The 25,218-nt window shown below is 35.4% G+C and overlaps 3 protein-coding genes and 1 non-coding gene across 5 annotated transcripts; 2 read left to right on the top strand and 2 right to left on the bottom strand.

The window, feature by feature from the left end:
* The first annotated feature begins 798 nt into the window (after positions 1-798).
* On the top strand, positions 799-4,681 carry LOC124891617 (LIM domain-containing protein WLIM2b-like). Its single transcript, XM_047403332.1, has 5 exons — positions 799-1,117; positions 2,626-2,725; positions 2,822-2,841; positions 3,279-3,368; positions 4,156-4,681. The coding sequence occupies exons 1-5, from the start codon at positions 989-991 to the stop codon at positions 4,444-4,446; spliced, it is 630 nt and encodes a 209-aa protein (XP_047259288.1). The 5' UTR covers positions 799-988; the 3' UTR covers positions 4,447-4,681.
* Positions 4,682-5,547: 866 nt separating this feature from the next.
* On the top strand, positions 5,548-15,671 carry LOC107856419. The gene is made up of 14 exons (XM_047403331.1): positions 5,548-6,331; positions 8,423-9,278; positions 9,357-9,468; positions 9,538-9,658; positions 9,742-9,840; positions 9,952-10,251; positions 10,328-10,435; positions 11,673-11,744; positions 11,834-11,920; positions 12,175-12,246; positions 12,491-12,580; positions 13,616-13,723; positions 14,260-14,328; positions 15,335-15,671. The coding sequence occupies exons 1-14, from the start codon at positions 5,774-5,776 to the stop codon at positions 15,407-15,409; spliced, it is 2,727 nt and encodes a 908-aa protein (XP_047259287.1). The 5' UTR covers positions 5,548-5,773; the 3' UTR covers positions 15,410-15,671.
* Positions 15,672-17,038: 1,367 nt separating this feature from the next.
* On the bottom strand, positions 17,039-17,112 carry TRNAV-AAC. Its single transcript has one exon. It is a non-coding gene; the product is annotated as a tRNA-Val (tRNA).
* Positions 17,113-18,798: 1,686 nt separating this feature from the next.
* LOC107856488 (protein IQ-DOMAIN 24) lies at positions 18,799-22,346 on the bottom strand. Of its 2 annotated transcripts, XM_047403329.1 has the most exons (4): positions 21,889-22,346; positions 19,659-19,859; positions 19,499-19,576; positions 18,799-19,254 (listed from the first exon to the last, which is right to left on the bottom strand). In XM_047403329.1, the coding sequence occupies exons 1-4, from the start codon at positions 22,180-22,182 to the stop codon at positions 18,910-18,912; spliced, it is 918 nt and encodes a 305-aa protein (XP_047259285.1). In that variant the 5' UTR covers positions 22,183-22,346; the 3' UTR covers positions 18,799-18,909. The 2 variants fall into 2 exon arrangements, with proteins under 2 accessions (XP_047259285.1, XP_047259286.1); XM_047403330.1 differs by lacking the exon at positions 19,499-19,576 and having other exon boundaries at positions 21,889-22,333.
* Between the last annotated feature and the right edge of the window lie 2,872 nt (positions 22,347-25,218).

The raw sequence follows: 25,218 nt of genomic DNA, 5'->3' as shown, positions 1-25,218 counted from the left end.
TAGGTCACATTTAAAAGTTGAGTGTGTAGTTGAGATTTTGATTAAAGGTTGGAGGGATAATAGACCATTTTCTCATAATTTTTTGATGTTTTTTATTTTCTTGTTAATTTGGTTACTCATGATGATAATAAAGTTATAATAGAGGAAATACAAAATTAGCCTCGTAAAATCTGTGTTGTTCAGACTCTTTAAAAATATCGATAGATATACGTCATATATCCTTCAAAAATAACGTATTTTTTGAAGTTCTGACGCTGATACTACAATATATTAGAAGAGTCTCAACGATATAGGTAAAGAGGGGCTACATATGTTTAATAAGAAAAATATGTATCATTGTATTTGTATATTATTTCTTTAATAGTTTGTTTTAGAATAGTGACTCCATTATATTTTAAATTTGAAAATAATTTAATTTAAAATTTTGTATTTTACCATTATGCTTGTGATGATAAAATACCAGACATATTTAACAACAACTACATATTCAATATATTTCCACATACCGCCTTGTATCCAACAATAAAATCGACTTATAACAACAATAACATACTACGTATAATCCTATCATTCGGCGAATAAATTGTGCACAAACCTTACCACTATTTTGTAAAATTAAATTAAATATTTTTTTTTATATTTTACTTTACAATTTATTAAAATTTCCCTTTTTTTCAAAAAATAAAAAGTAATTAATTCCATGTCCCAACTTATATAACTACCTTAATATTTGTGTTTGTCCTTAATTTTGGGCAAATTTTAGCTTATCCATTCATTTTAAGAAATTGGTTCATGACCACTAAAAAGAAGAATAAATTAACTAATTGTTCATTAGTACTTAAATAATTCTATGAGCACTTTTTTTCCATTATAACTTTGGGAATTAGAGATTCATTCATATGTAAATTATATTAATCATATCAAATCTCAATTCCCAAAATTGAAAAAAATTCGAAATTCCAAAAAAAATAAATTATATTAAACAAAAATGTTTGGAACCCAAACAAAATGCAAAGCATGTGATAAAACTGTTTATGCTGCAGAAATAATTTCTGCAGGTGGTGTTAATTATCATAATACTTGTTTCAGATGTAGTCATTGCAATGGAAGACTTGCTGTAAGTTTTTTTTTTTTTTTTTAAATAATAATTAATTTTTAAATATTTCATGAATTTTTCGAAAACGAATCTGATCGATTGATTCGACTGATATGATAGATGGAATGATAGTTTAGGAAATTATTTTTCTTGTTTCGTGAATTTTGAAAAGTCACTTTTGAACCAGTCATATTGATATGATAGATGGAATGATAGTTTACGACATTATTTTCCTTGTTAAGACTCATTTTTGAATCAGTCGGATTGATATGATAGATGGAATGATAGTTTATGATATTATTTTCGTTGTTTCATGAGTTTTTATGACTCATTTTTGAATCAGTTGTATTGATATGATAGATGGAATGATAGTTTACGACATTATTTTCGTTGTTTCATGAATTTTAAGTCTCATTTTTGAATCAGTCATATTGATATGATAAATAGAATGATAGTTTGTTTTATAATTAGTTGGAACGCTATTGCTGTTATTTCATGAATTTTGCGAAAACGAATCTGATCGATAGATTCGGCTCATATGATAGATGGAATGATAGTTTACGATATTATGTTCCTTGTTTCGTGAATTTTGAAAACTCATTTTTGAACTAATCGAATTGATATGACAGGTGGAATAATAGTTTAATTTGTTTAATTTTATCGTTAGTTGGGACGCTATTGCTATTATTTTATGAATTTTTTGAAAACAAATTTGATCAATTGATTCGACTGATACGATAGTTTAGGAAATTATTTTTCGTTGTTTCATGAATTTTGAAGACTTATTTTTGAATCAGTCGAATTGAGATGATAGTTTGTGTTATAGTTAGTTGGGACACTATCTCTCTTATTTCATGAATTTTTTGAAGAATCATTCTTAAATGAATCGGGAGATCGATTCGACCGATATAACGAATCGGAAGAGCTCGAAAAGTTACATTGTGCATAAATAAATTAAAGGGACTCAGAAACGTTTTAGGTCATAAATTCGATTTTCATACGAAGAATATAGTCTTGAAACTGATACATTCATTAGTATCACGACTCAGAATCGTGAAATCGGCCATGACCCTTACTCCAGTATACATAAGCGTCGTACGTCATAAAACCCTTTATATGACGTGACCCTTTCCCTGATCTCATGTGATCGAAAATATTTTATGCATCAGACTGTTCTTATCATATATTTTTATTTGATTTTTTTAATTTGAATTTTTTACATAGTTGATTCAGAAATGTTTTAGGTCATAAATTCGATTTCCATACGAAGAATATAGTCTTGAAAAAATGATAAATTCGTTAGTATCTCCTTATTGTGTATAAATTACGTCTTTGAATCGTGAAATCAGTCGTGACTCTTACTTCACGATACATAAACGCCGTACGTCATAAAACCCTTTATATGACGTGACCCTTTTCCCGACCTCATCTGATCGAAAATATTTTGTACATCAGACTGTCTTATCGCATATTTTTATTTATATATTTTTATTTAATCTTTTTTTGTTCATTTGAATTTTATTATATAGTTGAGCAATTACTCTTGCCTTGATGGAACATTATTTTGCAAGCCACATTTTGAACAACTACTCAAGGAAAAAGGAAGTGGTGCTTTGAAGTCTTCATCAGGTTAATTTTTTTTTTCTAAATTAATTAACATAAAAAAATATTTTTATTATTTTCATGACCTAATTATTTGTTTGTTTTTTTATATTAAATGTGCAGTTGGGAGGAACAGTGAGCTGGTATGTATCGTATACCAAATTTTAATTAGCTCCTATTTAATTACTTTCTTCGTTTCAATTTACGTGACATAATTTAAATTATTTATAATATAAGAAAAAAATAATTTTTTTTAAACTTTTGGAGTATATATATATATATATATATATACTTTGAACTAATTATTATTGTATATATTAACATGAGGTTACTGTACGAACCGAACAAATAAACATTAAATCTTCAATACGTCTCTGCTATAATGGTAGGAGAATAAAGTTAATGATATTGTCATAACATTTTTTAATCTAATAAGGCAATAATCCATGCATGTATACTATATAGTTTATATTATATTATATTATATAAATTGAATGTTTTATTTGTTAAAATAATTTTCTTATTGATTTTATACATCAAAATTTGATTTTTTTTTTTTGAATATTTTTGTGAATTACAGAACAGAAACCCTAGCAAATTGTCCTCCCTATTTTCTGGCACTCAGGATAAATGTGCATCATGCAAAAAAACTGTGTATCCATTGGAAAAGGTAAGGAATTTTTTTCGAGTCTCGAGAATCAAAAAATTTCCAGTAGAGTCACTCACGTGAAACTGAATTAGTCGGGCTTGCAATTTTTTTATATCGAATAAAATTACACAAATGAATTTAGCTATGTTGTGTTATATTCTAAAACTAGTCAAGTTTAACAAATCGATATGACCGAGAAGCATCCAGTACCTTCGAAATATGGTCAAAGTTGCTACGACATACTCTAACATCACAAGAGTCCTATTACCCCTCTTGAATTCCATTTTAGCGTATTTTTGTTACCCTTTTATGCTGGTGTGACACTTTTATTACATAAAATGGAGTCCACATTAGCTAAAAAAGTTGACAAAAGGTGTCACCACGTCAGCATAAAAGGGTGATAAAAATATGCTAAAATTGAATTCATGAGATCATAAGAACCCCGTAAAGTTAGAGTATGTCGTAACAAATTTGATCATAGTTCAGGATGTACCGAATGCTTAGCTATGTTTGTGTTATATTCTAAAACTAATCAAGTTTAACAAATAGATATGACTTGTTGTTGTTGTTGTCTAAAGTATATTGAAATATAAAATTCTTTTTTATATATTTTGTTTAACCAACTGGTATTTTGTATACTGATCCGACTAATCTAAATTCACTCTTCATAAAAGCCTATTAAAAGTGGTATACATGTATGCGGCCGGACCTAGTGCATTCGCTATGGGTTCGTACAAATTAAATGGACTTACGATAGAATCCTAAACTCGAACTAATAAAGTTTAAATCGTGAATTCATTTCCGCCAGGTGACGGTAGATGGTGAATTTTACCATCAATCATGTTTCAAATGTGCACATGGTGGATGCAAACTTACAACATCATCATATGCAGCATTAGACGGACTCGTGTATTGCAAGATTCATTTTTCGCAACTGTTCAAAGAAAAAGGTTCCTATAATCATCTTACGACAACTACGAATAAAAAAAATAATAATGTCGACGAACAACAAGAGGGTTCGACTACTACTACTACTGCTACAACAACTACTGTCGATGACGAGCCATCAGAGCCTGTAGCTGAAGAGACTCAAGATTAGTTCTGATTTTCCGATGCAAATTCGTATTTAATCAGATCCCAATATAGATATTAAGAACATCATATGGGAAAAAAAAAATTAATTAGTTCATATTATTGTCAATGAGACTATGATTTTTCATTAATTATTTGTTTCTTCATTTGAAAATTTTGTAATGCACCATATATTTGTAATGTTTTTTTTTTTAAACTCAATTTTGCTAAATAATCAGAAATACATTAATTGTTGTCTTATTTTTTTTTTTTTTGGTTTAATTATATTTTGATTTGATTTTCATGAACATGTGTTGACGTGGCTAATTCAAATTCACGTTAGGTACTTGTAGGGTAAAATACTTGATGGTTAGTTTTGAGGATTGAGTAAGGAATTGGATTGAGAGAAGAGCCACGGTTCTGTCGAAAATGGCGTACGTCTCGGGAGAACCACGTTATGGCCTTAATGAATCAAATGGTCGTTCGACCTTTATTTGATTCCGATGACTGACATAGATCTCGTGAGATCCATTATCTTGTTGAAAGATTCTTAATTCTCGAAACTTGAACCTACCACCACTAGTCAAATAAGGAACTGGATCAACAGGAGAGTCATATAGGTGAGGGCGTTGTCATGTCCTTAATTAATCGAATGATCCTTCGACCTTTGTTTGATTTAGATGGTCAACATAGATCTCACGCCAAAAGCTCCTTAATTCTTGGAAGTCAAACCTAACACCGCTAGTCAAATAAGGAATTGGATCGAGATGAGAGTCACGGTCCTGACAGCAGTGGCACTGGTGAGGGGGACAATATGTCCTTAATGAATCAAATGGTTCATCGACCTTCGTTTGATTTCGACAATCGACACAAATTTCATAAACAGATCCGCTTTCTTCTTGGAAAGTTCTTAATTCTAACAACTTGAGTCAAATAAGGAATTGAATCGAGATGAGAGTCGCAGTCATTGCCAGTAAGGACTTCGTGCGAAGTCGCCACTAAGCCCTTAATGAACCGAATGAACTTCAACCTTCATTTAATTCCATTGATCCGACACAGATTTCATCAGACCCACCCTCCTACTAAAAGGTTAATTAATTCTTACAACTCCAACCTACCACCACTACTCAACTATCTATATATTCTTAACAAATTTCTTATTATATATATTTATTAATGAAATACTCAACGTCCATCCCGTATAAAATATTTTTTTTAAAAAAGGATCTAAAATTACATGTCACTCCATCACGTGTCAATCACGTGACACCCCCTTACCCCTACACCACCAATATTATCAATATATCAAAACTCTCACCATCTTTGATGAAATTCACTTTGTTTTTTTTCCAAGAATGAACAACCTTAGCCTTGACAAAACCTTAACATCCAACCCCTTCTTGTCTGTTTCATCTTTACACCATTCAAGAATCTCAAAATCCATTTGTTTACCCAAAAAAGTTATTGTTTTTGCATGTAAAAATGATAATTCAAGCTCAATAACTAGTGGGTTTTTGTCAAGAACTCATTTTTCATCCAAAAAAGCTTGTGTTTTTGCATGTAAAAATGATAATTCAAGCTTAATATCAAGTGGGGTTTTGCCAAGAACTCATTTTTCCTCAAGAAAATCCAAGAAAGTTAGTTTTTTTGCTTGCAAAAATGATAATTCAAGTGGAGTTTTGTACAAAAATTTCAAGAAAGTTGGTGTTTTTGCTAGTAATGATGATAATTCAAGTGAAATGGCAAGTGGGGTTTTGTCAAGAACTGTTTTTTACTCAAGAAAGACAAGGAAAGTTGCTGTTTTTGCTTCTAAAGAAGATAGGAATAGTGATAATAAGCTTGACCAATGGGACCAAATGGAGCTCAAGTTTGGTAGATTGATTGGTGAAGACCCAAAATTGACCTTAGCTAAGGTTTATTTCTCTGCTTTGAACTTGCAGTAACATGTTCATTGGTTTTGCTAAGGTTTATGTTCTAAATTGTGTTTTTAGTGTTTCTTTGTTTAGTTAAGAATTTAGGTACTCCATTAGTTCCAATTTATGCGACTTTGTGTGTCTATAACGTGTCGTAATTGTGTGGCTATATGAGATTCTCATTACTGTTTTCAAATGTAGAAATGCTTCTTTCGTTTTGGAACAGACTAATAAGGAAATAGTTCGCACCCAAGGGTGTGGCCTAGTGGTTCAATGAAGTTGGGTTGAGCACCGTGAGGTTCCAGGTTCAATTTCCAATAGAGACAAACACTTGTTGATTTCTTTCCATCAGTTGTAGCCTTGGTGGATAGAGTTAACTGGTACTCGTTGTTGGTGGGAGGTGACAGGTATCTCGTGGAATTAGTCAAGGTGCGCGCAATCTGGCGCGGACACCACGGTTATCCAAAAAAAAAGAGAAACTAGTGTCACTTAAGCTGTGCGGGAGGGAGTATGTAGGATTCATATAGCTGACGCAATACTAGTTTAGGATTGAGATATAATTGCTAGTATATAAAGTTAATATACTTTTTGATTGTGTTAAAGAGTCCACATTGGTTGGGGAATGGATTGGTGGTTTGCTTATATTGACTTAGACAATCCCGTTTTCATGAGCTAGCTCCTAGGGTTGAGTTAGACCCAAGTGTCATATCTTTACATGGTATCAGAGCTAGATCCGTCTCCTTGGCCTCTCGGTCCATGCTCCAATTGGGTATGAGCGTGAAAGGGGGAGGGGTGTTAGATTGGGTTAGATTAGAGTCTCACATTGGTTGAAGAATGGACTGGTGGTCTGCTTATATGAACTTAGACAATCCTCCCCTCATGATCTAGATCTTGGGGTCGAGTTAGACCCAAGTATCATATCTTTGGACGGTATTAGAGCCAGGTCGTCCCAATTTGGCCTCACGGTCCACGTTCTAGTCTGGTTTCGATGTGCAGGGGGTTAGAGTCCCATATTGGTTGGGGACTGGATTGGTGGTCTGCTTATATGAACCTACGCAATCCTCTCCTCATGAGCCAACTCTTGGGTTGGGTTAAGTCCAAGTGTCATATCTTTACAAAATGAATGTAATTCGAGTTTTGAGGTGTACAGTGGCTTTTTTACTTGTGTGTTGAGAATGTGGAGTTTTACCCCCTCTAAGGTTTTAAACTTTCATTTGTTTACAACACAATGAGGGTTATAGAGGAAAAGAGAACTAATCATGCATCTAGAATTCAGACGTAATTGATAGTATAGATAGTAAAGAGACTTTTCGAATCCATGCAATTCAAATTTGAGTTGTAGGATTCATATAGCAGACACAAAACTAGTTTAGACTTGAGATATAGTTGATAGTATAGATAGTTAGTAGACTTTTCAAATCAATGCAATTCAAATTTGAGTTGTACGGTTTACATAGCGGACACAAAAACTTGTTTAGGATTGAGACTTAGTTGATAGTATAATCTATATATAGTTAAGAGACTTTCGAATCAAAGCAATTATAATTTGAATTGTACAATTTATGTAGCCGACACAAAAACTAGTTTAGGATTGAGATGCTGTTGATAGTATAGATAAAAGAACTATCCTGACGTGCACCATCCCTAGGTGCAGCTTGGCGGCACTAGACTACTAACATATTGGACCATCTCAAACAGCCTCTCTACCTTTGAGGTTGGGGTAAGTCCTGCGTACGCTCTACCCTCCCCGGAACCCACTTCGTGGGACCACATTGGTTATGTTGTTGTTGTTGGTATCTGCTAACATATTGTTAGTTTCTTAGTATTCACCTTATCTGTAACTTCAGACTAAAATTTCTCTCTTTCGTGCCAAAGTTAAACGTCCCTGCTTTACTATTGTGTTCTTATTTTCTAGTGCATAGAGTTATTCGCAATTGAAGAGGAGACAAAGGAAACTTATGGTAGTAATAGCAATTTGAATGAAGTTCTTAGATCAGTTCTTGTTTGTCCTTGCATAACTTCTGAATGTTGTGTGTTGGTTCAATGCTGTATGCATCTGTCTATTTCTGATGGTGATTCTTGATTTCATAGATAATTAGCAGGAAAACAAACCCGGAGACATCTTATCTCGAAATTGAAAAGTCATTTGGCAAGAAGAAGGGCAAAACATCCGGTGAAATTGTGGAGGTTCCTTTTGATGCATCCAAGGAAAAGAAGTCTCTCAATTCATCAAACGGATTAAATTTGGTTCGTCCTGTGCCCAAGAAGGGTGTTAAGTTCGAGGTTGATGATAAACCGCTAAAGACTGAGGGTGATAAACTAAGCCAACCAATTTCAAGACCTGCAGTAAGTAGAAAGAGTAATGTTCCAAACGTTATATTGCGGAAACCAAGTGTGTATTCCGAGGAGGATGAATCATCAAGATACAAAATTAAGCCAAACTTGACGCTGAAAATGGGCAAAGAACTGAAACGTGAGAGGTTTAGTGATGTTACACTGTTGAAGAAGCCGGAGCCAATGAGGATCAGCTCCGACGATAGTGAAAAGAATGGACAGTCAAGCAATGAGTCTAGTGATGTTACATTGTTGAAGAAGCCGGAGCAGATGAGAATCAACTCCGACAATAATCAAAAGAATGGACAATCAAGCGATGTCTTACCTGTAGCTAGTGATGACACTGTAGATGCTAGTCTGACAGAGGCGTATGCATCAACTAGTGAATCCAAAAACAGTTTGCTTCTGAATAAGCCAGAGCCTAGTAATTTAGATCTAAAGATCGATCCAAATCAAGAATCTTCCGAGGATCAGCGTACTAGTATTTTGGACGAAAGTACTTTGAATGCTGCTAACTCATCTTCTGAGCGTATAAATATAGCAGAAAATAAACTCCCCCAACCGTTAAAACCTAGCAGAAGCAGTCCTCTTGAGGAGCAAGGTTCTAGGACAGGTAACAGAATTCTGTTCTTTACAGAGAGTCATTGTGGTAATTTAGCATCTTAATCAGTATACTTGATTTTTTTTCAAGGATTCCAGCAGACTGATACAGAGCCTGCCGAGAGAAGTTCTGATTCCAGTAGACCTTCTGAGACTGGAACACTGAGGTCTTTGGATGCTGCTCTTCTTGGAAAGCCGAAGAGGTACTTTTGGACGTTGTTTGTCTTATATATTTTTCTGTTATACTTGATTAATAACTTGTGCTACTATAGATTAGACCAACCTATAAAGGCAACATCAAGTGTTAGTCCAGAGGATATGCGTCCTGCCAAATCTGAGGGCTACGGAATTACTTCGGAGATTGAAAACTTCCTGACAAAATCACCTATTAAGGTAGATTAATTTTCCTTCTTTTAGCATCTGTTCCTTAACTAGGAAGAATGTATTGATGAAAACTGACTGCTGCAACTTCGTAGGAACATGAAGATAATGACTGGATAAGAGCTGAACTGCTAGTTAAGAGTGGAGTAAAAGAGGACGTAGAACTAGTCAGCTGTAGCACCAGAGGGTTTGTTGTAAGTCTACTTACTAACCCAACTCATCATATTACTTCTTTTTTGTTTATGGAAGGTGCACAACTTCTCTCATCTTATTTCATACTGGAAACTCTCCACGTCTTTTTACAGGTATCTTTTGGTTCCTTGATAGGATTTTTGCCATACCGCAATCTTGCAGCCAGGTGGAAATTCTCAGCTTTTGAATCTTGGTTGAGGAGAAAAGGTGTAGACCCATCCCTGTACAAGCAAGGTTTGGGTATCATTGGAGGCAATGATGGTTTTGGCAAAGTAGCTTCTCCTGAGGCAGGCGTAGATCCACAAATTGCTAAAAATGCCGATGAGGAGATCTCGCCAGATATGAAACTTGAAGATCTTCTCAGGATCTATGACCAAGAGAAACTCAAGTTCTTATCATCATTTGTTGGTCAGGTGAGGATTGCTTCGTTATTTAATCTCAAACTTAGAACTCTAAGAAAGACCATAATTTGTAATCTGTATCATGTAGAGGATCAGAGTAAGTGTGGTGTTGGCTGACAGAAATACCAGAAGGCTAATAGTCTCGATAAAGGCAAAAGAAAAGGAAGAATTGGTTGAGAAGAAGAGGAGTCTTATGGTAAGAACATTACATTTCTAAAGCTTGCGATTTTTTGCTTAATCTTTATCAACTGGCCATCTCACAAACATCCAAGCTTCTATGGTATCTGGTATTTGGTTTTCTATGTCAAACTGATCATGAATATTGCGACCGACTTCAAGATATGCAACCTAACTTCTTTCTACTTGTTCTATATTGTGCAGAAGATATCTAATAAATAAAGCTTTCTCCATATAAAAGCAGGAGTATGCAAAAAAAGTAGTAGTACATATGTTAATCGGATGCATGTTACTTGATTGGAAATATAGGGTTTCATATAAATGATGCAGCAGGTTGTTTGTTTTCTGACGTTCACGGTAAGGTGTAATTCTGTGAACAGTTGGTGATTATGCTGCTATGTTTCACCAAAAACTTGTAGTATATTATCTCTTGGACAAATAATCTGTCGTTACTTTTATAAAGCACGACTCTGAAATGTTTGCTTGGGTCATTTTCTGCAACTTAACAATTACTGTAGGTCATTATTAATTTGTCGAGTTATCGATTTTCTCTAATTTGTGGAACGTTCAATGTAGAGATAGTTTGTAAATTATTCCGAAATCCAGCACTTCGAAGAAACAACCACAACACACCCAGTATAATCCCACTAGTAGGGTCTGCCCCTTGCTCTTTTTCTGGCCTTGCTCTCTGCTTTAGTTTTCATGTGTCTCTTCATCAGGAACAGAAAAATCCTGTTGTTGCTGCTTAATATGCTATCATATGTCTCTGTGCTTTGCTTGCATTTCCTGTAATCGTGGAGAAACTTTGATATAGCAAGTTATGGAGATTATCTCTGTCAATATATGTTTTATATGGAATACCGACATCTTCCACTTTTGAAATAAAGTTGGTCATCGCCCTCTTTTCTCTCACCCCCAAAAATAAGGGAAGAAAAACAGGCGGTTTTCACTAGTTCTTGTTGCTTGGGTTTGGAAAGAAGCTGGAATGTATGCAATGTTACCTGTGTATATTGGATAGTTACTGTCGGTGGCGCCAGGATTTTCACTAAGGAAGTTCCAAAAATAAAGAAGTCGAAGGGAGTTATACATCTACTCGATACACATAAAAGATAATTTTAACCATGTCTAAACAATGTAATTTTCCACCGAACCTAACTCGCTTTGCCCCTGGTTACTGTGTGCTACCTTTCATTGTAAGTTATTCTGGTTCTTGCTCACATAATGAAGTTGATGGGCTTGTGTAATTTGCATTGCAGGCAAAACTTCAAGTTGGGGACGTGGTAAAATGTTGCATACAAAAGATTACCTATTTTGGTATATTTGTCGAGGTATATTAATGAAGGTAGCATGAGCTTCTTATGGAAGTAAGCCCAGTCAACTATTGATTACATCTTAAATTTGCAACATTTGCATTTAGGTTGAAGGAGTGCGTGCACTAATTCACCAGTCAGAAGTCTCATGGGATGCCACTTTAGACCCTACGTCATATTTTAAAATCGGTCAGGTAGTTTCTTCTCGATTAATACATGACAATTTTTGTCATTCATTCCTTCTGACGTTAAAGTGAAATGCAATTTAACTGATCATTATGGATAAGTATAGTGTTTTGAGTTGTGAAAGATCCTTACTGGCTCAGAGTTTGTTGATTATGTTGATCATGTGAATGTATTGGAGCTAAAGCGCATAATGCGTTCTCTGAAAATTTGAGAGCCAACTTTTTCAGAGATATCTTACTTTTGCGGAAATTTTTCTGTGTAGGTTGTGGAGGCAAAAGTTCACCAGTTAGACTTTTCACTTGAGCGCATCTTTTTGTCATTGAAAGAAATAACGGTAAATTTCTTGTTATCCTGCTTCGATAACATTCTTTTTGAGCCGAGGGTCGATCGGAAACAGCCTCTCTAATCCACAAAGGTAGGGGTAAGGTTTACGTACATCCTACCCTCTCCAGACCCTACTTGTGAGATTACACTGGGTATGTTGTTGTTATTAAGGAAATAACGGTTATCTTTCTGTTTTTTTCCTGATATTGTAAGGTATTGATATTGAACTATACATCTATACGTACTTTCTGCAGCCAGATCCCATGATGGAGGCCTTGGAGGCTGTAGTTGGTGATCATGATAATTTGAATGGAGAACTCCAAGCAGCTGAGCTAGATACTCAGGTTTATGTTCTTACCTTTGCAATTGAGCGGTTTTATTCCTTTTGAAGTTGATTCAATTTACCAAAGACGCGTAAAAGAGTACTTAAATGTTTATCATCTCAGCAATGAATTGCATACATAACTTTCCGTATTATTAGTTGATACTTATGATTTCTTACATTTATTGCTAATAGATTTCTTTACGTCATTGGTAAGAATCGATAGCATTTGCTATTCATACTCTAGTGAACAGTGGGTCATAACAACTGGAGTGTCATGTTAGTGTTTGGTCAGGGTCTTCTGTCGTTGACGGCGGTGAGGAGGATGTTTCTTAATAGCATTTGTTCAGGTTCAAACGATGTACTGTATAAAAAATGTCCTGCATTTGCTTGTGACCTTTTCTTTACGATATTAATGAATTATTAGGTGCTCCATGTATCCTATTAAGGCTTGTTTTGAGGTCAGTTTCCCGCAAGGACGGCAGAGTTATATCAAGAGTTCGCCCTACTCAACAATCACCCTGCTGGGAGATCTGAAATAGTTGTCATTTTGATCAATTCAATTGCGGTTGAATGAAAATAAAATTGTGAAGGGATGGGAGGGCACTAAATTGTATCAATATCTTGAATCCTATTTGGACGCTCGAGAAATGTTGCCACACCCATGTTGGATCCTTCAAATAAATGTTGCTCAGACTCGTCAAAAATGTCAATGGGTGCGTGTCGGATTCGCCAATATTAGTGTATTTTTGAAGAATCCGACACGGATGCGGCATCGAAAATGATGAGTCCTCGCAACTTAGTCAAATATGCACAGCTTTTGGAGGATCTGGCTCGCACCAGTTGGCATTTTGAACAGGCCGAGCATTGTAGCTTGAATGTACTGCTGTATATTAGCGTCTTCTAGATATGTTCAAAAAATTCAAAATCTTGAGACAAGTACGCGTTTTCTTGAAGTACAAAAATATGAAATCATTACTGAATATGACTTTTGATGGTAACATACTTTTGCATTTGTCAATAGCTGATAGTAGAATTTTCATGCAATGTTGTGCAGTGGCCCGACGTGGAATCACTTATCAAAGAATTACAGCAGTTCAAGGGTATCTCCTCGGTGTCAAAAGGGCGGTACTTCTTGAGCCCTGGTTTGGCTCCAACATTTCAGGTATCACCTTACATAAAACATAAGCAATGTAGCCGAAAGATACGGAAACTAAAAAAATTGACTAGTTCACTTGCTGCCAAACAATCGAGAACAATTTGCAGGCATTTATTTAGTAGTTGCGGGCAGCAGTTCTATTTTCGTGGTATCTTGATTTTGATTAATTTGACCGATGGTCATCCCCAGTCAAGTCGGTGTGTCTTACACAAAATTGCTAGTGTGCATTTGTTAATTATGAGAGTGAAAATGCTTCAGTTCCTTTCTTACGGTGGATGTTTACTCATCCAGTAATAGAAGAACCAATTTCGTACCCGTTAACGCTGAGGGCTCGAAACAATTTCTACCTCGTTTTGTTTGACTAGAATGAGATAAAGCCTCTTTCCGCATAACATTCTTTATTGCAACTTTTTAGGCGCAATACTTACAGCAATGTATTAGGTTGATTGGTTCACTCAAAGCATATAAAAAATGGTGAATTCAACCGTGCATTGCCGGCTTTATTGTTTCTCGGAAGATTTTAATCATTGATTTTCTATCAGGTTTATATGGCGTCCATGTTTGAGAATCAGTACAAGTTACTTGCTCGGTCAGGAAATAGAGTACAAGAGGTAAAATTTCAAAGTCGTCCTTATTTTGCTATAATGTTAGATTACGACTGTATTTATCAGTTCTCCTTCTGCAAAATAAGGGTAAATTTGCAGTTTTGAAAGCCGTGTCGTGAAATTGTGACTAAAATGTTTAATTTTCCTGTTCATATCAATTGACGAGGAAAAGAGAGGAGAGAGAAAGAACGAAGGAAAAGAGGTCAATCAGATTCTCTTTGAAAACCTACCGTTATAAGAGGTTATATTGAGCTGTAGTCGAGCTCGATTCTCATGAGCTTCTCAGCGAATTTAAAGTACAAATTCCTGGTCGTGTTGGTTGTGGTCGATGTGGAAACTGATTAAGTAAGAAGGTCCACACAAACGCTATCATCCATGTAAGATCTTTGGAATGTCGAAAACTCAGACCACTCAATGCTAATTATAATGTCTGTAACGAGCTCAACGCTATCTTTTACCTATACGTGGCTGTAACTTGCCCATTTGAAGACTTCATTTTGTCATGTCGTCGCACGTTTTCCAACTCGTAACTTCAGTACCACGCGGAATACACCAACAACCTTTTAAACTTACCAGTGAGTCTTATTTTAGATACTCAAACTACTGTCTGTTCCGAATGAGCACCTAATAAGTGGTCCTGTTAGAGACTTCTGTTCAAGTTTTGGAAAAGTTTCTGCGTATACTCTCAAGCGCCTATTACGTAGAAAAATTTAAGGAGTTGTCGATGTATTCCGCCTCAGTACTAAGTACCATTTAGGAAGGTGTGGAGCGAGCGGATTAGCATAGAGGGTTAGTGGGTAGGAGTGCGTCCTGGCTAGTAGGAAGGTGTGCTTTGTTTGCTTCTACGCATGTCGTCGTGGTGTTATGCGTCTGTCCTGTAGTTCCTTGCTCGTGGTGTTTCGGTGATGTTTGGGATTTCTGGATAGATTGTATACCGCATTACTATTGGTGTGGTATCGCTTTTTGTTTGTCGTTTTTATGTTTTTCTTATACTGTTATTTGTCCTGGGCAGGTGATAGTTGAAACGTCATTGAGTAAAGAGGAAATGAAGTCTGCAATTCAATCCTGTACAAACAAAGTCGAATAACCAATCGAAACATAATAACAAATGATATGAAGAAAGCGACCAGTCATTCCGCGGAGGCAGCAAACGGATGGTAAGGCGTTGAAACTGAATGCGCAGAAGCGGAGAAAAGAAATGAGTTTATCGTGAAATGGTATCGATTTAGTGTTTAGACCTGGATATCGATGAGTTAGGAGCTTTGTTTACTGTCTAGGAAGTGTTTTATGTTTATACATTCGATGTAACATATTATCGATCAATCAATCAATCAATTACGCTTCAACCACTTGTTGTGACTGACCCCCCCTTACTCACCTCAACATCTATAAAAAAAGCTCTTTCTCTTGAGTACAAGTGGAGTCTGAGGAGAGCCTTATTTTGGGAGGTAAAGAGGTTTCCGATAGACCTTCAGATCATCAAAGCAGATACTAAAGAAAGCTACAACAACTAACTCGGTATATTTCCACAAAGTGGGGTCGAGGGAGGGTAAGTGTATGCAGACCATACCAGTACCTCAGATGTGAGATAGAGAGTGTTTTCGATAGACTTCCGGCTCGGATACTAAAGAACGCATGACAAAATATTTTGAAAAAGTGGTAAAGAGGTTTCCGATCGACCATCAGCTCAGAAGATAACTAAAGAAAGCAGCAGCAATAACGACAACAACTAACCCAGTATATTCCCATAAAGTGGGTTCGAGGGAGGGTAAGTGTACACAAACCGTACCAGTATCTCAGAGGTGAGATAGAGAGTCTGTTTCTGATCGACCCAATTTTTCACTTTTTTGGATTCCTTGGAATTTCTTTTTCCTGTTCCTGATGGTATCAAAACGCCGGTATGTCTGGATATTTTATCTGTCTCTCTGGGAAAATGGATATCTCCAGAAAAGATTTTAAGTTAGATACTATATAGATGAAAATTGTGATAAAGATGGTACTTCACCTAGTGTTTAGTATCAAACTACACTAATAGCCAATAAGAGGATAGAGTATACGCAGACCTTACCCCTTCGTTGGGAGGTAAAGATCGAGGACGAGAAGCGTATCGCCAATAAGAGCCATTCAACGTTATGTTGCCACTCTTTGGTGCCAAAATACTAGTCATGCATGAAATTGCATGGCATAAACGCGCCATCTTAGAGTCTGATGGCGCGCTCATGGTCCACATGTGCCCTCTGTCTAGATGCCTACATTGGATATGTTGCTGTTGACATGTGTATACGAGTCAATAAATTAAATTAATTAATGGGAATTAAAACAATCCTAATAGGAAACACTTCCCCTTTATAAGACGCGAACCCTGATTAGTTGGGACATAAAGTGATATCACCAGCTATATCAAACACCAGAGGGAAACAAGACGACAAAAAAACTAAATCGTTACATCGAACACCGGAGGAAAACAAGACGACAAAAAAACTGAATCGCTACATCGAACACCAGAGGGGAAACAACAAAAAAACTGAATCGCTATATCGAACATCGGAGGGGAAACATGACGATAAAAAACTGAATCGCTACAGCGAACACCAGAGGGGAAAGGGAAACATGACGATAAAAAACTGAATCGCTACAGCGAAAACAAGACCGGAAAAAGATGAATCGCTACATTGATCACCGGAGGGGAAACAAGACAACAAAAGAAGTGAATAATTGGCTTCGCCCGGACTCGAACCGGAGACCTTCAGTGTGTTAGACTGACGTGATAACCAGCTACACCACGAAACCTATTTGCTTCCATTTTCTTTAATTATTTACATGTTCATTTAATTTAAAAACTTTATAATATTACCGTCCATATATGTGGGTGTAGTAATATACTGGATCTTTCGGAAATAACCTTTCTACCTCACCTCCGAGGTACTGGTATGAACTGCGTGCCGTACACTTTACCTCCCATGATCTGTCTTTGTGGGAGTATACTGAGCAAGGGTGGAGCTACTCTTCTGGTAAGGGATTCATCGAACCCCCTACAGCGAAAAATTACGCTATATATACAGGGTTAAAATTATTTTTTTATGTATATATAATAGATGTTGAACCCCCTTCGGTTAGTTCGTACGTTTATTTATGAACCCTTAGTGAAAATTTTGATTTCGCCGCTGATACTGGGTATGCTGTTGTTGTTGTTATAAGTGACATTTTACACTGATTCTATATATCGATCTCCTCCTCACCTCGAATCTCCACCCTTTATCACGTAGTAACGAAGACAGAAGTTTCTTTAAGAGTATTCAAGAATTAATATATATGTAGGAAAAGTAATTTGCAACCTATAGACTTTATATAATTTTAATAATTTAAGTTATTGAGTTTTAATTAATAATAACTATATATTTAATGAATATTTAAGATAAATACAAAGGCAATTTTTCATCTGCCACAACTACTACATTTATAATGTTTTTCTATTAATAAGTCACTATTATCTAGATCTTCTTCATTAATTTGGATTGATATTATATATGGTAAAGAAAAAAAATCAATATTTATTATGTGGAATGTTCTTCTCCATGCAATGAGATAATCATCCAGTACTTCCGAACTATGACCAAAGTTGCTGCGATACACTCCAATTTCACAGGGGTCCTATTATCCCTCCGAACTCAATTTCAGCAAATTTCTGTCACCCTTGTGTGCTGACGCGACACTTCTGTTACATAAAATGGAACCCACGCTAAAGGTGTCACGTCAGTTAATAAGATTGACAAAAAGTTTCACGTCAACTAAAAAGAATGACAAAAATACACTAAAATTTGGTTCGAGGGGTAATCGGAGTGTATCATAACAAATTTGGTCAAAATTCGGAGATACCAGATGCTTTACTCCCATGCAAATGTCCCTCGAATTCTTTAAAAATGTGGATTGCGTGTTATATTTTTTAAAATTAGTCTATTTTTAGAGAATATAACATAAGTATAGTAACATTTTTAGGGAGTTCGAGCAATATATAGGACTTATGTATATATAATGAAAGATTTTAAGTTATATAATGAGAATATAAAGATTATTGATACTATCAATATAACTTAGACTATTATAGACATAGTATGTCCTTTTCCATATATAAAAATCATGATCCACACATGCATTGTACGCAGCCTTACCTTGCATTTCTGCCAGAAGCTGTTTTCAAGGCATCCGGAGAAGGGCCCCACTACAAGGGTGTATTGCGTAAGGGCCTCACTATAAAGGTGTACTGTACGCAGTCTTACCTTGCATTTCTGTCAGAGGCTGTTTCCAAGGCTTGAACCCGGCATCCAAGGAAGGGCCCCACTACAAAGGTATATTGCGTAAGGGCCCCACCATAAGGTGTATTGTACGCAACCTTACCTTGCATTTCTACCAGAGGCTGTTTTCAAGGTTTGAACCCGTGACGTGATAACAACTTTATCAGTTACTAAAAGACTCCTCTTCACATAAGTTGAGTCATTATGCATTAAACATTCAAAGCAAGATACATACATTATACATAAATGTGTTAGCATGATGAAACAATTCGAAACTCAAACTTGATCAATCATCTCAATATATGTGACACAAATCGCGATTAAATTCTTCCGAATGGCCCCTAACAGGTACTCCAATCCTGTCTAATCTACCAGAACTCGAACAATCGCCTTTGCTTGAGTATCTCTTATCATTCTGAGCCCTTAGTTTTGGTGCACTCAGCGATCGCGCTTTTGCCTTAGATGACTCAGTGTAATACATGTAATTCGGATCACTACTCATGTAGCTTCGCGTACCCTTAGTTGGCGTAAATGGTACTGTTCTTGATCGAGCGCATCCCGATGATGCTGTTGATTGAAGTTCATCATAGCTAAGTTCAGAAGAATGAAATAAATTTCTATGTTTGACATTGACATTTGCCTGCATTAACAACATTTTATGTTAGTTAGGGGGTAAATGTATAAATCTACCTTTCCGCTATACGAAATATCTTAATTTTATCCTCTCTACTGTACTTTCGGGTCATTCATATACCTTTGCTGTTAGTAAATCGTCTTTTGTACTTTCCCTTGATTTTATAGTGTGGATTAGGTGAATTCCACGTGTCAAAATACTTATGATAAAAAGGTCTGAATCAAATACGAGATGATTTCGTCAACGATACCTTGAGCATAAACATTTGATAATTCTTCATATTCCTTGCACGAATAATTTGCTCGAAGTTATCGGGGGTTATAGGGCCCTATATATCACGATTCAAAATGAACGATACGAAAAAAAAAAAATGATTATAGTAATACTTATTTAGGTGATACGTTACTTACATGATGAAGAAATTGAGTAGATTTCGCGGTAAAAGGAGGGGATTGAAAAACATGAGATCGCCCTGCAACAGCTCTCGACTGAGCTCTTATCAGCGCTTGCATACGCCTGAGCATCTCCGCGGTTTGTTTCCTCACGATGTGACCGCGTACTAGAGCTTGAAGCTTCACAAGTCCCTTTAATGCGCGTAACGCTCTTCTTGACTTCAAATTTACATTAAAAAAAAAAAAAAATAAATGGAAAATTAGTACAAATTTACGATCAAGTGTCATTCCTTTTTTGCAACCTGATGGTGCAGAGACGAATTCAGAAACTAGAGTCGGTGAATTCACACACACAAAAAAAATGAATTAAAAATTGTGATTGTGATAGTAATTCATAAATATAATGAGAAGTGAAAAGTAGTACTATTTAATACCTTGCTTACTACAACAAATCAAGTTTTGAATATGCTCTCAATAAGTTCTACAGACAGACAGACAATTTTATGCATTAAGTTCTTGTTATACGTAAAATTTAATATAATAGCTCCCACCATATTAGGTCTTTATTATACACATTTTTATTTTGTATTTCTATATATAAGAAACTGTTTTCGTTATATACAACTTTATTTTATATTTTTATAAGAAATCGTGTTCGATGAAAATAGGATTCTACTCTCTCTGTTTCAATTAATACGAGTTAGTTTGACTCACCATGAAATTTAAGAATGAACGAAAAACTTTTGTAATTTTTGGTTTAAAGGAAGTGATGGATGTTTATGTGACTATAAATCAAGTCCGTAAGAGTGAAATAAGCATTTTAATGTCAAATTGTTACTAAATATAGAAATGTATCATTCTTTTTTTGACTAAAAAAAAAATTGAATCGTATAAATTACGATAGAATGGAGTAGCCCTTTTTTTTACCCCTCCCTATGAAATTCTACTATTTTCTCCCTTAGTGACTCGGACTCACAACCTCAGAACCGAAAGTGAATGATATTATGAATTTTTAATTAATTTTTGAGGTAATTTAAAAGTGAAAAAAGATGTACATAGTGTGAATGTATTGACATTATATTAGACAAACTACATAGAATTTTGAAGTACATTAATTAGGACCACAAATATTTTCTAGTTTTAGATATTCTGGTCCACATTGGTCCAAAATAGTCTACTATTCTTTTTAATATAAATATTTGACAATGCATGTGATAATCACCCACCCACCCACACCAACAACCCATGCATTCCCATACATAAAAAATTGCACCGATTAATTTGCATGCAGCTCAATTATTTCATCGAACGCAACTATACGAACAGTACTAGTGGATACGACGTTGGAGTGGACGTCCATGCAATTTGTGGGGTCCACTCAAACGTCGTTTTTACCACGAACCAACACGTACACAAAGGGGCGAATCTATTAAGGGTTCTCGGGGTGGCACGTCACCCTCAAACTTCAACGGAAACTCTATATATAAAGTGTATATATATAAAACAAACTTGCCACCCAAACAACCAAAGTGGCCTGTTGTTCAAGTGGCACAAGGCTGTTAATTTCACCCAATAGGCCCAGGTTCAAAATTTGCTGACAACCTGCCTTTTTAGTAAGTTTAATCAATTACTATAGTGTAACTCTAAAAAATTTCTTGCTTTCTCGAGTTTAGTATTTACTATATAAATATAATTTTCTTTAATCATGTATAAATAGCATTGTTTTTCGTCGAAGGAGATTCAATGAACCTCTTGTCCATAAATTGGCTCGAATTTACGATTTGGAGTTTTCGATTAATTTAATCAATGAGTCTACTTGGCACCCGAAGACTCTGAATCCTGAATCCGCCTTTGCATACACACTATAATAGTAGTGTGACTCATCATCAAGGTTGTCATCATAGTGGTGATCACAAAAACAACTACCTTCATGTAAAATGAAACAGATCGAAAAGAGTATGTAACTAATTCAAATAAGCTCGAAAATATGATTGTATCACTATAGTAGCCTGTTCTTCAACGTTCCACATCCTCACGGGCGCAACTATACGGACACTACTAATCGATACGACGTTAGAGTGAATGTCCACGCAATTTGTGGGGTCCACTCCAACATCGATTTTACCATGAACCAACACGTACACAAAATAATAGTAGTGATTGAAAAAACAATTTCCTATATTTCGTGTAGTCAATAGATATCTTCACGTAAAATGAAACAAATTGAAAGGAGTAATATGTAACTAACCAGATAAGCTCGAAAATATGATTGTATCACTATAGCAGCCCGTTCTTCACCGTTCCATATCTTCACTATACGGACACTACTAGTCGATACGACGTTGGAGTGGACGTCCACGCAATATGTGGGGTCCACTTCAACGTCGATTTTACGATGAACCAACATGGACACATCATAATAGTTGTGATCTGTATCTCTATAGGATTTAACATCACTCCATTTGTTTTTAGAAGAAAGAATAGAGTCATTATTTTTCTTGAAGCCAAGAAGTGCTTTGAACCATTTGGATGCTTTGCCCATATTGTTGTATGAGATTAGAAAAATAGCATTTGTTTTGTTATATTATAAGAAAAAAAAAAGTGAGAAGTAGAGAAAGTAGTTGAAAAGAAAAATAAAGTGAGTATGAAACAAAGGAAAGAGGAAGGAAAAATTGTGAAAAGTTTGGAGCAAGTCAAATGTAATGTGCTATCTTATAGGATATTATTGGGAGAATATATATATATTTATGGATTATATATTATTGACTTCTTCTTCTTTGGATCACCAAGTTCTTTTTCTAGTTATTTTATTTAAATTTTTATTAAAAAATGGGGGTGGGGTGGGAGTGGGGGAGGGGAAATAAGGAAGGATATTACGAGGGGTCGGCGGGGCCATCCGGATGTTCAAACAGGCGAAACGGTGCGAACGAACCATTTTTCAGGCCAAATCGGTGAGTGTTAGCCCACAGTTCTGGGGGTGGGCTTGAGGCCCAGCGGAGTTTTGGGCTGAAAATCGAACGACGCCCCCCCGGCTGGCTGAGGAGCAGGTGAGTGTGGGTCGGCAGGGCATTTGGTTGGTCAAATGAGCGAAACGCGTGAATGGATCTTTTTCGAACCAAATTGGTGGGTGTTAGCCCACAGTTTTGGGATGGGCTCGAGGCTCAGCGGAGTTTTGGGCCGAAAATCGAACGACGCCCCCCCCCCCTCCGACTAGCTGATGAGCGGGTGAGTATGGGTTGGCAGGGCATCTGGTTGGTCAAACGAGCAAAACGGCGCGAATGGATCTTTTTTGGACCAAATCGGTGGGTGTTAACCCATGGTTTTGGGGTGGGCTCGAGGTTCGGTGGAGTTTTGGACCGAAAATCGACCGGCGGCTCTTGGCTGGCTAAGGAGCGGGTGAGTGTAGGTCGACGGGGTTGGCGGAGCCATATGGTTGGTCAAACGGTCGAAATGGCGCGAACAGACTGTTTCGGACTTAATCGATAGGTGTTATAGCCCACGATTTCGGAGGTATATATTGATGTGAACGAAAGGGAGTTTTGGGGTATTCGTAAAATTATTTTCATCTAACTTGAGGGTTACGGGTTCAAGCTTTGCAAAAAGAATGTGATGATCTAAATCAAAGTTTTCAACATTCATTCAATTATTTCAGTAAAAAAATATATATTCATAGAATGGAAATAAGAAGTAACATGAGAAAAACAACAAAAATGTTTACATCAAAATGGACAAAAAGACTAGAATATAATCTGACCAAAATAGAAATATATTATTCCAACTGTTGAAAGATTTTTAATGTGAACAAATTAGTGATAAGTGAACATTATTTTAATACCAAACTTAGAAAAAATAAATGATATAAAAACTATATTCGATAGGAGTATTTCTATTTTTTATTATTTTTTATGTTTTACTTTGCAAGAGTCAAATTACATTTTAAAATATATATTTTCATTATATTCACATGGAAAAAATTATAACTTGTAGTATAGTTTTTGAATATATAAATTTAGTTTTATAATATTATATTGATTTAATCCTATTTAGCTTCGAAAATTAGTCATATTGATCTGAAAAGCAGAAATGACAACTAAAATAAAATAAAGAGAGTATATTTTTGCAATGGATCAAACAACGGGTAATTGAATAATACGACTATCAACAGAATAATGAATAGTCTGATAAAGACAACCTATTCTAATGCAAGAATTAGTGATTGATTATACGATCCTCGTGATCAATAAACTATATGAAGATAACTTTATCGCTGCTCCAACGCTCCTCTTCATTAAATAAATGTCGATATTTTTATAATTGTCTTATTAGACTTTTGCCAACTTCTTTTTGTTAGTCTGATGTAGATAACCCACTCTAATACAAGTATTAGTGATTAATTTTACAATTTTCATGATCAATAAATTACACGAAAGAAAATTTTATCGTTGCTCCGACGCTCCTCTTCATTAAAAAAATGTTGATATTTTCTAAATTGTCTTATTAGATTTTTGTTGACTTTTTTTTGTTTCAATTCTCCTAATTTTCTATACTAATTAATGAACACCAACCAGTGATAGAGAAATAGTAAATTATTGTGTAATTTATATTCATGGCATTCATTGTCTTCTTATATATTAAAAAATAAAACGAATTACCTGCTACAATAAATAAATTACGTTCGATAAAGCTATCATAACGATGTAAATATTTGTAATATTATATATTTTTTTCTTCTCCAATTATTATCGTGTTTCCCTTTACATATCATTTAAGAAAACATCAATTTTATCACTATTTATTTCTATGTCCAGTTAAATGGCGATACATATAATGGGACAGAGGTAGTAATAAGAATAAAAAAAAACATAAAAATTTTAAAGTAATAAGTATTTTGAGAATTTTTATAAATAAAATAATACAGTCGAATGCATTAAAATTTTCGTCATGACACAGTTTGGAGAAGGGCCAAACACAAGAAACCACTATATGCAATCTTCATATTTCTACGACTTGAATCCATTACTTCCTGATCACATGCCGACAACTTTATCAATTACTTTAAAATTATTATTTTTTAACTATTTTTTTGAATTACGACGGATAATTTGAGACGGACGGACTATAAGTTAAAACTCATTTTTATAATGAGGGTCATAGCTAGTCAACAAAAATGGCTTTTAGCTATTTGACACTCGTGTTCCCTTTTCAAATAACAAATCTTCTACATGAATTTCACAATCAGGAATGTTTTTTGCTGACCTGATTTATGATCAACAAGTTTTTGGGTAGGGGGTGGGGTGGGGGTTTATGGGGTAGTGGGGGTGGGCATAGCGGCAGTATTAGGATTTTCACTAAGGAGGTTAAAAAAAAGAACGGACGAAAATTTCACGTCTGACTTGATTTATGATTAACAAGTTTTTGGGTGGGGGAATGGGGTTGGGGGTTATGGGGTGGTGGGGTTGGGCATAGCGGCAGTATTAGGATTTTCAATAAGGAGGTTCAAAAAAAGAACGGGCGAAAATTTCACGTTTGACCTGATTTATGATCAACAAATTTTTGGGTAGGGGGATGGGGGTGGGGA

This window comes from Capsicum annuum, unplaced genomic scaffold, assembly GCF_002878395.1.
Source record: "Capsicum annuum cultivar UCD-10X-F1 unplaced genomic scaffold, UCD10Xv1.1 ctg3868, whole genome shotgun sequence".
NCBI classification, from domain to species: Eukaryota; Viridiplantae; Streptophyta; class Magnoliopsida; order Solanales; family Solanaceae; genus Capsicum; species Capsicum annuum.
The sequence above is the reverse complement of the archived record's forward strand: the minus strand, read 5'-3'. Positions and strand labels throughout refer to the sequence as shown.